The sequence below is a fragment of the Gavialis gangeticus genome, unplaced genomic scaffold, assembly GCF_001723915.1.
Source record: "Gavialis gangeticus isolate Ggan-Ray unplaced genomic scaffold, GavGan_comp1, whole genome shotgun sequence".
Taxonomy (NCBI): Eukaryota; Metazoa; Chordata; order Crocodylia; family Gavialidae; genus Gavialis; species Gavialis gangeticus.
In genome coordinates, this window is record NW_017728975.1 from 1,726,134 (window position 1) to 1,743,023 (window position 16,890).

At 40.3% G+C, this 16,890-nt stretch overlaps 1 protein-coding gene across 1 annotated transcript in view; it reads left to right on the forward strand.

The window, feature by feature from the left end:
* LOC109291234 (proteasome activator complex subunit 4-like) overlaps window positions 1-16,890 on the forward strand; it is a 108,821-nt gene that overhangs the window by 85,476 nt on the left and 6,455 nt on the right. Inside the window, exons 21-28 of the mRNA XM_019508152.1 lie at window positions 6,529-6,584; window positions 9,311-9,367; window positions 9,629-9,684; window positions 9,777-9,875; window positions 12,105-12,167; window positions 12,323-12,418; window positions 14,993-15,124; window positions 16,124-16,333. Coding sequence (XP_019363697.1) covers window positions 6,529-6,584; window positions 9,311-9,367; window positions 9,629-9,684; window positions 9,777-9,875; window positions 12,105-12,167; window positions 12,323-12,418; window positions 14,993-15,124; window positions 16,124-16,333 — 769 coding nt within the window. The remainder of the gene's footprint in view (window positions 1-6,528; window positions 6,585-9,310; window positions 9,368-9,628; window positions 9,685-9,776; window positions 9,876-12,104; window positions 12,168-12,322; window positions 12,419-14,992; window positions 15,125-16,123; window positions 16,334-16,890) is intronic.

The window sequence follows — 16,890 nt, forward strand, 5'->3', positions numbered from 1 at the left end:
CTAGACAGTGCCTGCATGCCTGCACCCCGACCAGCGCATGCAGTTTCTGGTGGCCTGTTCCCGGTGCTGTTCTGCTCCTGTTGCCTCCAGTGGGATCCACCCACTGAAGCTCCCTGCCAGACTGCCTGGACTGGGGCAGCAGGAAGAGGTGTCACGGTTGGAGGTGAGGGGAGCAGAGCAGCACCCAGCCAGCTGCAGCCGTACCAGGAACAGTCCGGCTGAAAGCTGCATGGGTTGGCCAGGGTCCAAGCTGGCAGAGCTGTTCTGCTCCCCTTGCCTCCAGATGCAGCTCCTCCTTCTGTTCCTTCCCTTGCTCCATGGCTCCAAGTGGAGGGAACTTCAATCAGGTGGCTCCTGCCTCAGTGCATGGGGCTCTGGCTTTAGCTCCCAGCTGCCTTCCACCTTATCTGTCCACCCACCTGGAGCAGCATAGCACAGCCTGGCCCACAACAGCTCATCCAAACTCCCCTTGTAAGCCTTGGGCTCAAGTAATTGCCCACCCCTGCCCTAATTGGTTTAAATTTCCTAAAGAATCAGAATCTGTCCAAGAGATTCAGCATTATATATCCCCGTTTGATTTATGCATCTTCCTGTACAAGTCAGGGAAGATGAGTATTTTATGTTTGTCATTGATGTTGCAATAATTCTGTTTCTAAGCTTGGATCTTGGTTTTCATGGGTGTTTTCCTTTTGTCCCTAGCCTGAGGATAGGCAAATAAAGTGTTCCAAGAGCTAACTTCCCAGTTAACTAATGGTTAAAGCTGTGCTTTCTTGTACTTTCTCAGAACTGATGTAACACATATCCTTGGTGTAGCATACTTGTAAGTGGTATAGAACAAGACAGGATCTAAATTGCATAAGAAAACAATTTATTTTTTTATATTAAAGAAGTGAAAATGGAAAATTAATCATAAAATTATAGATCAGCCATATGGTTAAGAATATCATGAGATCACTACCTGGTTTCAGAGTGCAGGGGTTTGTAGTGGAGTCAGAATTGCCTGTCATAGTTAACCCATATTTTCATGTGCAGTTGCTAGGCTTTATACACAAAAATTGTTTTTGCTCAGTCTTTAAGCTTTTTAATTTGCTATGTTGGTCAAATATAAATAGTAGCCTAAATGACTTAAAATGTTACAATTTTTTCAAGTTCTACTTAACCTTTTGGGTAAAGAAAAAATAGTTAAGAGCTTAATGTAGTCACCAAATTAGATTTTCAGATAACTTCTTGGGTTTAAAGGGTGAGACCTGGTTTTCTCGTAGCTTGTACTGTCAGTATATGTGAATTATCTTTATGGTAGTGGAGTTTTGCCATCTTATCTTTTTGTGGCAGTCTGAGTTTTTGACACAGAATTTGAGAAAATATAATTGAGGGCATCCTCTTGAGTAGGTAGGATCCAGAACCTGTTGCACTAAGAAGTTTAGTTTAGTTTTAAATTCTGTTGTGTATGAGCATTAACAGAGCCGATTCCATTGGCATCAAAATCAATTCATCCTCTATGTTGATTCCACTTATACTTTAAATGAATTATGTTGAAGATCTCTCTCATCTTCAAGGAAGAAAATAGTCCCTGTGCAGTCTCATATCAGTCGTAGGTCAGTGGTTCTCACTCTTGTTAGACTCAAGACACCCCTTGGAAAATGCGAGCTCTTAGTAAAAAAAAAAAAAAAAAAAAAAAGAAAAAAAAAAAAAAAAAAAAAAAAGAAAAAAAAAAAAAAAAAAAAAAAAGAGTAAAAACTACAGAAAAATAATAGAGCAATTCTTTTATTGCAGAGAACTCAGACTGCAGTTGTTTGAAAGTTTTTTGACACTGTGGATTCCTACTGGAAATCTCTGGGGTTTTGTGAATCTTGTTTGTACACCTGATGTGCTAACATTGCTTGGCATCCTTGAAAGATCTCAAGGCACCCCAAGATGCCATGGTATCTTATTTGAGGAACGCTGGTCTAGGTTGTTACTATCTTGGTCTGTTTTTGTTTTTTCCTTTTCTATAAGGACCATTGTAGCACCTGTGTTTCAAAGATTTCAACTTTGTTCAGCTAAAGAAAGGGAAACTACTTCCCACACATCACATTTGTTGTATAGAATGCAGGATTGCAGAATTTAAAATGGTTAGATCAGCCGGAGAGGTAGATAATTTCATGGCCAGCTTTGGAAGCTCAGCTAAAGATTACTGGTTTTGGGCTTCAGTGTGTAAGCTGATTGTTAGGGATTCAGTATTCCTTTTTCCCTGGTGTGAGCATGCTTTTAAGGGGAACAAATGCTGTACTGTTTGTTTTCGTTGGAGTACCGAGTAACACGTGTTTCTAGGACTTAATTTCCGAAATTGTTATCCTAAGCAAGTTTATGGGACTTAACTCCTGCTCTAATCCTCATTCTTTAGCAAATTTTGTCATATTTCAGAGTGCTTTTTGACTACTTATAGTTCTTGTTTTTAAGAAAATGCAGTTACTAACTTTGGAGTAGGGAGACCTAGGAATTGCACACTAAGTAAGCTAGAGGGTGAAGGAGGTAGTCTTGGTAACTTGGTTGCTTCTGGCATAGGGCTTGCATGACAGAATGAAAAATGCAGATAACGTTAGAACTTAATGCTAGTGAGAGGTAATGCTGAAGATTTTTGTCAAAATCTTCAGTGGTATGTGGATTATGGCATAGCTTCAGAAATACTACATGTTTGTCTTGCTGCAGAGTATGCGTATATATACATATAACGTGTTTTGCGTGTGTGTATATATACATATAATGTTTCTACAAACAGTCTCCTGTTAATATCTGTGGGCCTGTTTAATGGTTTGCAATCCCCCCTCCGCCTCTACAATGTTAGGAGTTTTTTTTTCTGTAAATGAATAAGCCTCATGGTGCTACAAATAAGGGTTTCTAATACAGACTGCTTATGAAGCCCTCATGCATTTTTGCCTGTAGACCATCACAGCTAAAACCTGTATCTCTTTTTTACTCTTCTTCATTTGAGCTGCATCTCTAGATTCCCTTCTTCACATCTGAACATTACTGAATGGTGGCTCTAGCTTTCTTGGGGAAGTAGAAACAGGGTTACTCACTGAGTCACCATTTTTTCTTCTTAAATACACTTTGTTAGGATATGTATTGCTCCTTTTTTGGCACAACTGTTGTAGGAGCTTTTTTTTTCCCCTCCTCCTCCCCTCCCCCCCCCAACTATCTGGTCACTGAAGACATTAAGACTGAAGGTCAAAGATGAGACCAGTTCTTTTTAATTGTGTAAGGATGTGACATCGTACAATGAGGGGCAGGGCTAGCTAACCTCTCTTGGCATCTCCAGGAAACTACCCAGCTCAGCTGGGGGAGCTGCACACTGAAAAGGAAACAGTTACTACTCCACGGTGAGTAACCCTGTTTTCTCCTTGTTTCACCTTCCAACTGTTTTCTTTGACTTTTGACTTGGATTCTTGTATGGTAAAGATAAAATAGTTGTTCTGGCCCATGGTCAGATCCTAAATATGGAAAGACACCTGCTTGCAATTGGGAAAAAGATTTTGTTCAGTTGGTGGAGTCAGAAGGAAGTGAGCTGACATTTTATTGTTGAAGCCTGTAACTTAAACTTAGAACGTGGAATGCGTCTGAAGGGGCAAGGTAAAATGTCTATGAACGTGGGGAAGAAAAACTTAGTTATAAAAAGGATTCGGGTTGGTAGCGTAAAGAGTAAATTAATGAATTCCTCGTATTAGCTATTGCGGGGGGGTGTATTAAGATGCTTTAGCTATAAGTTGAGATGTCCTTTTAGTAGATTATTTTGGCAGTTCCTCTCTGGCTTTAAATAGGTACTAAAATCCAATATTATGCAGGATGGTGGGTTAGTTTCTGTTGTTTGGTTTGACCTGATTTTTGTATAACATGAATTATTGTCTCTTTCTATTTAAAAAAAAAAAAAAATAGTGGACAGGATCTTTCTTTCAGCGTCTGCTTCATAGATATTGAAAATAGCATGTGCCTTTTCAAGTGTAGAAAAAATTGCTAGTCAATAGCTTCAGTAGCTCAATAGCTAAGATCTAGTGTTACCAGTGAGGAGATCCTAATTAGTAGGACCAGGTTGTTAACTTTATTAGTTCTGAATATGATACCTTGCACCATGGGTAGTCCCATTAAAGTCAGTGGGTCAGTTTATGGATTAAGGTGATGCATACATTTAAAGATATGGAAATTTTAAGCTTCTGATTTCTAGATATTACCTGAGTTTAAATTGTCACTTAGTCCTTGCTCCGGAGCCTGAAGTGTGGTATAGATAGTCTTGACATTGGAAAATGTTTTTCTTGTTGGCTGTATTCTGTAGCAGTATCCATAAGGAAGAAACGGGGATGGTTGGTCTGCTTGAGGCCTCATAATTTTCTCTCCTGTTTGAGAGTAAAAACAAGAAAATATAAAAAGAAAATATTCCTAGTTCAGGAAAACTTGTAGGTTTGTATAATCTTGTCCTAGTGTTTATTTTCTCTTATAAGTAAAAGAGATGTTTGTGGTCTTTTATGTTTGTCCATTATTGGCATAGAAATTAACTTTAATATTAGGCTTCTGTTACTTGGAACCAATTTTTGCTCCTGGTAAGCTCATTTAGCAGTTGACATAACATACTGTTCTGAAGGAAGTTAGTTGTCTCGCATCTTTCTTTAGCAGCTTTTCCTGTTAGCTTGGTGGGGAAGAAGAGACTTTTAGGAAGCGCTCTGATTCAGTTGAGACAAAGAATCTCCTTTTTCTTCAGGATTATAGATAGATAGATTCTGAATTGGTATGTGTTTTTCTCCAAGAGTAGACTTGGGGATTTAGAAGTTCCTATGCTGTTTAGGAAAATGCTGGCTATATAAGAATATTGGCATTTTATTTTAGGAGGAAAAAAAGCTGTTAAACTTTTTATAATGCATCTGGTATGGAAAGGTATTTATTATCAGGCTTCCAACTCTGCTAATTGAAATGGAGCAAGGAAGATGCAGCTATTGTCTTTAGAAAGGGAAGTTTTCAGTTTAAAGTTGTACTACAATGTCTTTTTAATTGATGTGGGATTAAAGTTAATGTGCGACTATTTCTAATATACATATCAAAATCAGCATGTTAAGTAGCAAGAGCTTATTTTTAAGGTCTTTGGTTTCTCCTGGATTTGTTGATATCCCTAACACTTATCAAAATAAGGATTGTAGCTCCTTGTTCTTTTTTTGGATACCAATGATATATTATTGTAGGAGAAACATAACCCTCTCTTTGGGTCTTGGCAGAGAAAACCTTTTTAATATACCACCTTAAATTTGGAGACAGGTAGTTAGCTGCAGCCAGGCAGAAGGCAGGGCAGGATGGCACCTTTTATAGGTGAAGCCTATTTTGTCAAATGCTATGAAGTAGGCTGTTACCTATGAGTTTGACTCTCTGAACCAATTAGTCTTTATGTGTTGCCCTGCTCTGCCCTGCTTTCTGCCCTAAATCTGGAGGAATATTTCATTTTGTTTTACTACTGTGTTAATTGATGCTCTTGTTAAACTATGTGCACTTCTTGGCACATGATCCAACTTCCAACGTTAAGAGGCTGATGTTCCTTTTCTTCAGTTTTCTTTCTCTTTTGCTTTACTTTCATCCTTAATACATTCCTCAGTTCTGCAGGAAAAAAGTTGTATTTCCAGTATGGGCTACTCGGCGATACTGCTTGCACAACACTTTAGTGTAATAATTATGTAGCTCTTGAGCTTTTTTGAAAAGCATGCTGGTGGCTTTGTCCTTGAGGGATTGAATCCATGTACCTTTGAATGTATAGTGTTAGAAACAAAATAAAAAATGTGAGGTATAGACTAATGGCTCTGCTTTGCCATTAGGTACATTAGGTGCATCAGCTTGCAATGACATTATCTCCTGTTGCATTTATGCTGCCATGTGCTTAAATCTACAAGAACGCACAGCTGAAAACCTGAGGAGAGTCAAGTCATAGCTGTAATCTTGGATGAGCATTTCTTTATAAGGGAAAGCATGTTTTGTGTGTTTACACATTTTTTTTTCTTACTTGCATTTTTTTCGTGGCATGGTTAGTAGTAATGGCCTTCAGAGCAGGAATAAGGGTTGAGCTTTATGTACTTCTTGTTTTAAGGAAGGACCACAATTCCAGGAGGGAGGAATGTAATTTAATTCTATACTTCATCTTTCAAATAGAGATCAACTCAGTTCCTTGCCATCCAGCAGTCTAGATGCGCTGCAGTAATTACCCAGTGCATAATTCTAGTAGCTGTGCTTTGCCTCGTGGCCAGTTTAAGTGAAAATGGAATAAAATAGCAGTAACTTGAGTCTAACTTTTGTTAAATAGGATATATTCACCAATTTGGGCTCAAGGTGGCCTTATGTTTCTGCATCTTTTAAGTGAACTACTCACAAGGTATTTGTAGTTTGAGAATGTTAGCTAACTGTTGTTAGTAAATCAAGCCTTGTGTTAGGCCTCATCATTTAATTTGTTAATGCAAGTTAGTAAAAATCATTTGGTGCTCTGCTTCCCAATTGTGTAACAAAGTATATTCTCTCTTCATGCAGGGTCCCAAGTCTGGTGTCTTTGGAAGAGACAAAACTTTATACTGGTGTTGACTATGGTAAGTTGATCCTATTTCTATTAAATTGGGTCATGAGAGAATTAATTTCATCTTCTTATTGTTGCTGATGCTGTAAAGCGTATCCTGCTTCAGTGCATAGGTGTGGTGTGAATACTGGTCACTAGCCATTTGGAGTGGTAATTAGGCCTCTGTGTTTCTGGCTAGAGGAGGAGTTGGGAAGTATATGGGCCTGTAGCAATTAAGAGTATATCAGGCACAGAGAATGGTCTGAATACTGCACAGAAAAGTGGCAGGAAACATCTAGGTGATGGTCAAAGATAACATGTCCTGGTGGGAGCTAAGAGCTTACCTAATATCTGACAGTTTCAAAAAACAAAATGATCTAGTACAGTGGTTGTCAAACACATACCCCTGGGGGTACTTGAGACGGCCCTAGGGGGTATGTGTGGATGGGTGGACTGCCATGCAGCATCCTGTGCTGCCGTAGAGGTGCTGCCTGCCCAGCCGGATGCAGGAGGTAGGGGAAACTCATAGGCAATAGTTGCCACCGCTCTGCATCTGGCTGATTGCCTTCCCTTCCTCCCCTACTCTCCACTTGGAGGCTGGGGGGACACTGCTCTGTGTCCAGCTGCCAGGGGGGTACAGTGATGCAAAAAGGTTGAAAACCCCTGATCTAGTAGCATACTTGCAGAGGCAGATATTGCAACTGATTACACTACTTTAAAAATCAAAGGAGCTGATCCTTCAGCCCTGTGCAGCATCCAGTACTTATATTTTACTTATTTACATTTTAATAGTAATTGCTTACTGTGTGAGACCTGCATCTACCATTTGCATCCTGAGCTCAGAGTGCTTAATTAAAGAGTACTTTGGGCATCAAAGTCTATTATCTAGTCAAGGGGTTTTCAACCTATTTTTAAAGAGTGCACCCCTTCTGGTGGCAGTGGCTGGATGCAGAATGGGGGTGAGGGAGCTGGCACACAGGTACTCAAGGTGGTGGATGGTGGTGGCGGGTGCCACATGTGAGCAAGCTTTCTCCCCCGTCCTTATGTCCGGGTAGTGCCTTTGTGGCCGACGCGGGAGGGGCAGGGGGGCTTGAACGCAGGGGCTCAGGGTGGTGTCAGGTGCCACGTGCGAACAAGCTGCCGCCCCCCCTCCCCCCCATCCGGATGGTGCTTTTGTGGCCTGCAGAGGGGAGCAGCTGCCCTCGCACCCCCCTGCACCCCCTGCTCCTGGGAGGTGGTGGTGCTCTGTCGCAGCCTGCCCGTGCATACCTCCTAGCATCTTTCCAAGTACCCGTGGGGGTATGCATACCCCCAGTTGACAACCTCAGATCTAGCCCAAATAGTTCATAACCTTTTCCTTTTCATGATTAAGAATTTGGGTCCTTTGTCACCTCGGGTTATATCAGTATTTGTGCCAGTTCCTGCCATCTGTTTCTAGGCATTGTAATGGCCTTTGAACTGGGACTAATCTATTTTTATGACTATGGTGTGTGCCGATATGTGCTTTTGACAGTGTTACTTGGCAGTTAATCCCAGGCAAAAGGGATGCTCACCAGCCATTCTGAATGGTTTGATCTTGTATTTCTCTTGGTGAGGTGCAGAAAGCCAGGCCTGTCATCAAAGAGTTAACTCAAGAGAGACTGGAAGTTAGTTTAAGAACTATGGCAGCTCCTATTATAGTAGCATATGAATGCCTCACAATTTTTTAACATGTTAAAACCTTGCACCCCTGTGAAAAAGGGGTGCTGTTATCCCTGTTTTATAGATGGGGAACCAAGGTAAGGCAGGTTCATTCAGATACCTAAATACTTTTAAGCGCCTAATTTATGTTAACTCTTGGTGACAATTAGGTGCCTAAATTTTAATCTAGCCCTTATTTTATTTATTTTAATCTTAATTTTTGAGTAATATGTCTGAAGTCACACAAACTGCCTATAGGAAATAGGAACGTGAAAGCCAGTCTGCCGTTCAGTACTATAAAAGGGATTAGCCTAGTACAAGGAAGATTTTTTTTATCAAAGGAAGCTATATTCTTTACTCATCTTGAAGAGGGTGGTAGGTTCTTCCTGCCTTCAGTCATTCCTACTGTTTGGATTGGTAAAGTACTGCTTTCGCTTCTCCTACAAATAACCAAGGGAAATAGAAACTCCATTCTTTCCTTCTTGCTTAAAGGATAAACAGAGCCTTCCATTCGTTCCTTCTTTCCCAGTCAATATCCTTCAGTGCTTCTGCACCATAGTGACATGGACAGAACGGTGTGCTTATTTTGCTCTGCCTCTATATGACTGTAGCGCTTAACCGCTACTAACTCTGCTTAATGGGTAAATCAGGAACATGTTCCAATCTGCATGGGAGTGCAAGCCATTTCTGGCATTGTCCCCTGGCTCAAGAACCACTGTTGTAATTTGGTGAATATTGCTGAAAATGTTGAGAGGAGTCCTGATTAGTACTTTGGTTGCCAAAAGCTGATGTCAGTGCAGTATTTAAATGATACAGAGAACTGAGTGGGATACCCCATGACTTGGGCAAGGAGGTGCAACAGGCTGCTTCTGTTAAAGGGGGTGTGTATGTATGTGAAACCATTATTTCCCCTTACTTTGTGTTCAGTACGTTCTTATATCTCAAACTAGTCTTTGCTCATCCACGTTTGCTTGCCCCATACTGTTTTTGTTGATCTATCCTTTTATTGCTCTGCTTTTCTTCTAATTCTGTAAAATTTAGAGAACATCTTGTGTGTAATGTTCTTGTTGGCTTGTCTAGATTTGTCGAGAGAGAATCACAGAGAAACAATTGCTAGGATCACAAGGAAACTGCTCCGTAAGTATATTTTCATGTAGTCTCCCTAATTTTACATAGAACTTGATTACAAAAATTTAAATGCTTCCTGTTCACTATACTCTTAAATGTCATTACATCACTGAAAATCAAAAAGAGAAAAGTCTGTTTTGTGGCCTTTTCTTTGCTGCACGGTTCATGCAACATTTTGAACTTCAGAAAATAAAATGTTGAATTGTATGCAACTGAAAGTTGTGCTTCATGTTGGATAACAAGCTTTTATTTCCCTCCCTTCAATGATAGATTATATACTTGATAATTCGGAAGATGACACCAAGTCTTTGTTTCTAATCATAAAGGTATGTTTAATGTGTGTGTGGTTTTTTTTTAATTTTAATGAATTGCTTGGTTTTACTCAGTGTTTTTGTTTGTTTGTTTGCTTTGATGACAGATCATTAGTGATGTGTTACAGTTCCAAGGATCTCACAAGCATGAGTTTGATTCCAGATGGAAGAGCTTCAACCTAGTGAAGAAATCAATGGAGAACAGGGTCAGTGTATTGTTTCAGGAGGAATTTTTGATTTTTCCTTGATTTTTATTCTTAGTTGCACCCTTCATAAATTCCAGTTTAAACTGATAAAAGTTGCAGTGTAATTACATATTCTAAATATATTAGATTATTTTTATCACTGTTTTTATTAAGAAAGATTCTAAATGCTCTGTAATTATTAAGCCTTGTAACATCCCCTTTTTATATACACCACCTTATGCTATTATTAATGGGTCCTTATGTTTACTCACTAGGCAGGAAAATTAAGTGCATGCATATGTTTTTGGAGACTAAATGCATGGAATTTATTACTTGGAAAGCACCAGTCAAGTTAGTTTATAGATTGCATCTAAGTTCAGAAATGCATAGGAACCAATCTCCTTTAAATGTAATAATATTTAGAACTCTTCATCTGCTGAATGCAGGGTAGTTTTCAAAAGGGAGAAACAAATATGTATTTCTAAAGTGAAGCAGTAGAGACATAGACTTTTAAATCTACTGCCTAAATTGAGAGGTTAAATCAAGAGATTAAAAGGCTGTCAGAACATGGCAGTTTTGACAGTCTTATAGTAAATAGTCCTCACTAATTTAAGGCATTAAAATAAGGAGCAGATAAGGTACAACTCCCTAAAAAAAAAAAAAAATCAGTGGAATTTTAAGCACCCAAATACTGGGGGGGCGGGATACGTGCCTAGAATCTTAAGTTGGTCTGGCAGCAGGGCACTGATATGATGTGCGTTTATCAGTCAACTGCCTTGGACACTTACATCTTCAAGTGTCTATCTCATGTTGAACCTTGCTATAGTCCCTCTTCGTGCCTTGGCATCTGTGCCTTTTCCTGCCATGGCAGGGGGTCAGACTTGATGATCTGCTCGGGTCCCTTCCGACCCTACCAACTATGAAACTATCTCCCAGTATTCCTTTATTAATTAAACAAATGATCATGTTTGCAATAGTCAAGGTAGTTGCAATATGATGCATAGCCTCTTATCACATGGGACAAAAAGTCCTACACGTGTTAAAGGCAACTGTTAAAACTAACAGCAAAATTTATTAATAAATATAGAGCTGGAGATATAAATGTAGTATATGTAGGACTGGATGGGGTCTCTGGTCCATTATGTTCAAACTTCTGCATTCAGAGGCAGTCATTTTGTCAAAAGATTCTACAGGATTGTCCAGTCTGGCCATTCTTGCAGACAAGTACGTTTTAGTGTGCCACAGGTAAAGAGCAAAGGAAACTGACTATTTTATTTAAATAAATAAATTGTATGCATGTATTATATAAAATATAAATAAATAATATAAAACAGTGTGTATAATAGTAACTGTTTAACATTTAAAATAAAAGCTGTGGGTTTTTTAATAGGATCACAAAATAACCCTCAGTGGCTGGGGACAGAAATATCTACCTCAGTGGCTAGGGACAGAAATTACGCACCCAGTGGTTTAAGTCCAGGGTTCCCAACCCCTGGGCCTCAGTCCAGTGCCAGGCCATGAGGGGCTGGCTGCCAGACCAGAAGTGACCATGGACCAGCAAACTGTGGACTGGAAGTGACAAGCATACTGTGGACCGGCAGCCGACCCTTCTTTATACTGACTATAAGGAAGGGTTGGCTACCTGCCCAAAGTATTCCAGTCACTTCCAGTCCTCAGACTAAAAAGTTTGGGAACCTTTGGTTTAAGTGATCAGAAACTGGTTTGGATCTGTAACGCAACAGAAATTTAGTGTACATAAACCACTTTCAGAATGGCTGAAACTGGCTAAAGATAAACTTGGATGGATGTAGTATCAGACTTAACTAATTTAAGTTAAATCAGTTTATTGAGCTTCTGTCCCAGATCCCCTCCAGATTTAAGTTAACATGCAGTCCCCTAGCATCTCAGGATGCTTTAGACCTCCCCCACAGATGCTCCTGTTGCAGGGTAGGTGGTCTAGCCTTAGCCCAAGCTGTCTGCTCCAGCGGAGCAGGAAGACATGCTCTAGCAGCCCCCAGTCCCCACATGTAAAGATTCCCAAAATGATTTACAGCCAGGATGCACTGACTCCAGCAGCAACTGTTATGGAAGTCTTTCTTTATATATATGGCCCAACAGTTGAGATGTCTTTCTGTACATCTCACTACTAATAGGATGCATTATGTGAAGTGATCTTGGGGAGAGGAGTTAAGGGTTCACATGGCTGATGTGTATGTGGAGATTTTGAACCAAATTGCTCTTCCTTTACAGCTTCAAGGAAAGAAGCAGCATATCAGAGCCTTGCTGATTGATAGGGTCATGTTGCAGCATGAGGTAATACTTGTTCACTACCAATTTTCAGTCACTACTGTACTAGGAAAAATTGCATGGCTACATAGTCATTTAAAGGCATTCTGTACAATAACTCTGAGGTTTGTGTAACTCTAAATATGCCCTATATCTAACATGCAGTTTTCTACTTAATTTAGCTGAGAACACTAACTGTTGAGGGCTGTGAATATAAAAATATACACCAGGGCATGATCAGAGATCTTCTGTGTTTGTCCACAAGTTCCTATGGTCAGGTAAGCAGAAATCGTCTTTGTTAATTTGCACAGTTGTGGGGGGCGGGGGTTCAGCTTGATATTTGCAGTGGATAGATATAATATAGTTCTTTTTTTGGAAGGCTTTTCATTGTTAAAATGTCTTTGTTTCTAATGCTATAGAAACATTTAATCACTTATATGATTATTTTCAGAGCTCTTGCCAGTCCTTGTCAGGCCAAAAATTTAATGTCCTTTGAAATTTATACAGGTCAGGTTTTTTTTGTCCTGTGAAGTACATTTGCTTAAATCGATAGAAGCCACATGCACATTTCCAAAGAAAGTATTAGGCCCATAAAATCTGGTGTAGAATCGTCTGGACTAGTTAAAAAATTGAATTTGGTATAAATGTGCTAACTGCATATCTTTTAACAGTTCTGTAGATTAAATTCTCTATCCATACCCCAGGTACAGCGGGGATTGACAAACGTAGCAGTAGTAAGCAGCTATACATTGGTTAAGAAATTCAGTGGCGAGCGCTGTAGTAAGGAAGAGAGCAATATATTGCTGTCAGATTACTAGTGCAGACCCTGATTGCTATGTTTTTATTAATGTTAGACCATATAAAGTAAGGCAGTAAAGGGGAAAAGTTTAAAGCTGTGCTCACCTGGTACTGTGGCTGAAACAAGAAATTTTAAATCAAAATTCTGTATTTTTTTCAAGGTTTCTGAAAACGTTGTGGAGAAGTGGTTTGTCATGTAGATAATTAGCATACCGGGGGGGGGGGGGACTGCTTTGTACCTAAACAGCACAATTTGAATTAATTGGAAGAAGCTATGAAAATAATTTTAAGAAAAGAAGAAAATAATTCTGACATCAGTTTTAATGCTCTTCCTGCACAAGTCAGTATATCAGTGTGTGCTGGTGAGGTGTCCAAAGGATTAGAATTATGAGAATCAAAAGGAGGGGTCCCCCAGTGATATCTGCTAGAGAATCGGTTGACTTCCAAATCTTAGCCCTATTAATTTGGACCATCTGTGGCTTTCTGCTATGCTATTCCCAATAAATTGGATACTGCCAGACTGGATCACAGATTCCCCTGCAGCAACAAATTGTAATATCAGGCATGATGTATTCTTTTGCAAATTGCTTTAGTTGGATCATAAGCCTTTTTCATAGTTTCATAGTAGGAGGAACCTGAACAGATCATCTAGCCTGACCCCCTGCCACAGGCAGGAATGAATGCTGGGTTCACAGGACCCCAGACAGGTGATCATTCAACCTCCTCTTGAATTTGCTCAAGGTAGGGGTGAGGACCACTTCCCTGGGAAGTTGGTTCCAGATTTTGGCCACACTAACTGTAAAATATTGCCTTCTGATCTCTAACCTAAACCTGTTCTCCATCAGCTTATTATCATTGTTCCTTGTCACCCCAGGTGGTGCTGGGGAGAAAAGGGCTCTACCCTGTTGATCTCCCCTGATGAGTTTGTAGGCAGCCACCAGGTCCCCCCTCAGCCTCCTCTTGCCGAGGCTGAACAGGTTCAGGTCCCTCAGTCTCTCCTCATAGGGCCTGTCCTGCTGCCCTCTCACCAAGCGGGTGGCCCTCCTCTGAACCCTCTCTTGAAGTGTGGTGCCCAGTACTGGACGCAGTACTCCAACTGCAGCCTGACCAAAGTCGCACAGAGGGGGAGTATCACCTCTTTGGACCAGTTTGAGATGCATCTTTGGATGCATGACAAGGTATGCTGGCCTTGCGGGCTGGCATTGGCGGCTCATGTTCATCTTGGAGTCAATAATGGCTCCAATATCCCGTTCTGCCTCTGTGCTTTCAAGAGGGGGACTCCCCAGCCTGTATGTATGCTGTGGATTCCTTCTCCAAAGGTGCAGCACCCTGCATTTGTCTACGTTGAACCCCATCTTATTCTCGTCTGCCCACTTTTGTAGTCTGTCTAAATCTAGTTGCAGCCTCTCTTTCCCTTCAAGTGTGTCCACCTCGCCCCACATCTTAGTGTCATCAGCAAACTTGGACAGCATGCTTTCCACCCCATCGTCCAAGTCGCTGATGAAGATGTTAAACAGTGCGGGCCCGAGGACCAAGCCCTGGGGTACCCCACTGCTCACATCTCACCAGGTTGAGTACAACCTGTCCACCTCTGCTCTTTGGGTGTGCCCCGCCAGCCTATTTTTGATACCTTAAATACACAAAATAGCTGATAACAGTGATGGGAGTTCACAGCATTGTGGAACCTCCCAGGTGCATATGGTTCCAGACATGTATTTCTTGTCTAGGGAGATTCTGTGGGTCTGAAGACCACCTAACCGCTGCTATCAGAAGGAACAGTCCATAGAAATAGGGAAAAGTAAATCTGACTTTTAAAATACTATTGATATATTCAGTAATGTTGGGCCAAGATTTTAAAGTTATGTTGAAAGTGATCTTTTTAAGTAAATGCTAGAGAGAGTGAAGTATATTGAAAGCAAATGTGTGATAGGGTTGGGAAATGCATTGTTAACCTTTCAAAAATAACCCTGCCCACTATGATGAGGACTAGGGTATCAATGCTGTGTATATTTGTTTACATACACCTTGAAGGTCTCTAATATTTGTTTTTACAGGTCAGAAATAAAGCTCAACAAGCCTTCTTCACAGCACTGGGGACATATAATTTTTGTTGCAGAGATATCATTCCTTTGGTTTTGGAGTTCTTGCGTCCAGATCGGCAAGATGTCACTCAGCAGCAGTTTAAAGTACTGTCTCAATTACTTAATTTCAAATCTGTCTCCAGTTTGTGTCTGTGTAAGAGATTTTTATATGTTAAAATACATGCACTTTAATATTTTTATTAGCATGTCTTTGGGTTGGCTATATCTCCCATGAATGGCTAACCCTAGAGTGAGTGTCAGTAACCTTTCCAAATGAGTGCAAGCAAATAATAAAAAATATTTTCCTCCACTTCTATATATGCATGCTCCATTTCATAAATTGTTAATAGCTGTTGGTAGCTTTGCCATTTCCAGTAGTGCTGGGAGGTATCCTGAATTGAACAAGGAGTAGAGCAACAAAAATATGCTCTGATGTATCACAGATAGGTTGGTAAAAAGGTGATAGGATCATAGGCATGGAAGGAACATCCTTGAGCCATTTAGTCCAGCATCTTGTATTTGTAGGCCATCTAACTGATGGATATCCCAAAAGCACCATGTCAAACCACCCTCCCCTACAACTACAAAAAAGGACATCCAAAATCCCTTGTGTTAACAACAGGATTGACAAGGACATTAGAAATCCCCAGCCACTGTCTTACAGGGTGGTAGCTGGTTAATCCCTGCTTAGAATATCCTAGAAAATGGACTAGACCCCATGCTACAAATCAAGGCAAACATCTCAATAGTCCACAAATCTGATTTGCAGGAAAAATTGCTTCCTGACCCCAAATTTAGTGATTGATATGAACCAGGGCAGAGAAGTGAAGCCCTCTAGCAATGCTACGTATACATTTCAAGAATCATGGTGAATTATGAAGAGAGAACTCCCTGGTAACTACCTTTTTGAAGAGCATCAGAAGTATTTTCACACACTATTGAAAATGAATACTTAATATGGTGAGAACTATGGCAATATCTCATATTTGGGTAGTGAAGCTCAGGGCTTCTACCTCCATTAGTGTAGCATTTTAGTTGCTGATAAAATAGATTGTTTTATTTAAATAGATATATAATTTATATTTTAAATTTGGTTTTCTACAGGGTGCCTTATATTGTCTTCTTGGAAATCACAGTGGCGTATGCCTGGCAAATCTCCATGATTGGGATTGTATTGTACAGACTTGGCCAGCAATAGTCTCCTCTGGACTTAGCAAAGCCATGTCTCTGGAAAAACCATCTATAGTTAGACTTTTTGATGACCTTGCAGAAAAGATCCACAGACAGTATGAAACAATTGGATTGGATTTTACAGTAAGCAGAAAATTAAAAGTTAATATCTGTACTTCAGAAGATGTTTTGTTTATTTGATAAATTGTTTCAATTGTACACGTATTTTATTTCCTCTGACTTCTGACATTAATGGATCAATCTTGTACTGATTTCTGGCATACGGAAATGAACACCTTTTATTTCTGAGACTTGAAAGTTATATGTTTCATCCTAAAATCACTAGATTGCAGCCCCTTTGTTAAGTTTTAAAGAGGCCAGTATGAAATGTGAATGGAAACTGAAGTTAGGTTATCACCAGGGATCTGGGTTTTCAGTTTTCCCATGGAAAAATGGAGAAGACTATGGATTCCCTGTCTTTATTGGAGAAGACGCAGATTTTTCTCTTTAGCAGAGAAATCTGCGGATTCTCTGCTTTTGAAAAAAGAGCTCTTGCAGGCTGGCACAACTCCAGCCTGCAAGAGCCAATTGCAAAAAGAGCTGGAAACCCCCAGCCCTGGCTGGAGGGAGAGGGGGAGGGCAGAGCCTGAGCCTCTGAGGCAGCCAAGGCCGGGCTCAGGCTCACCCTTCACCCCTGGAGC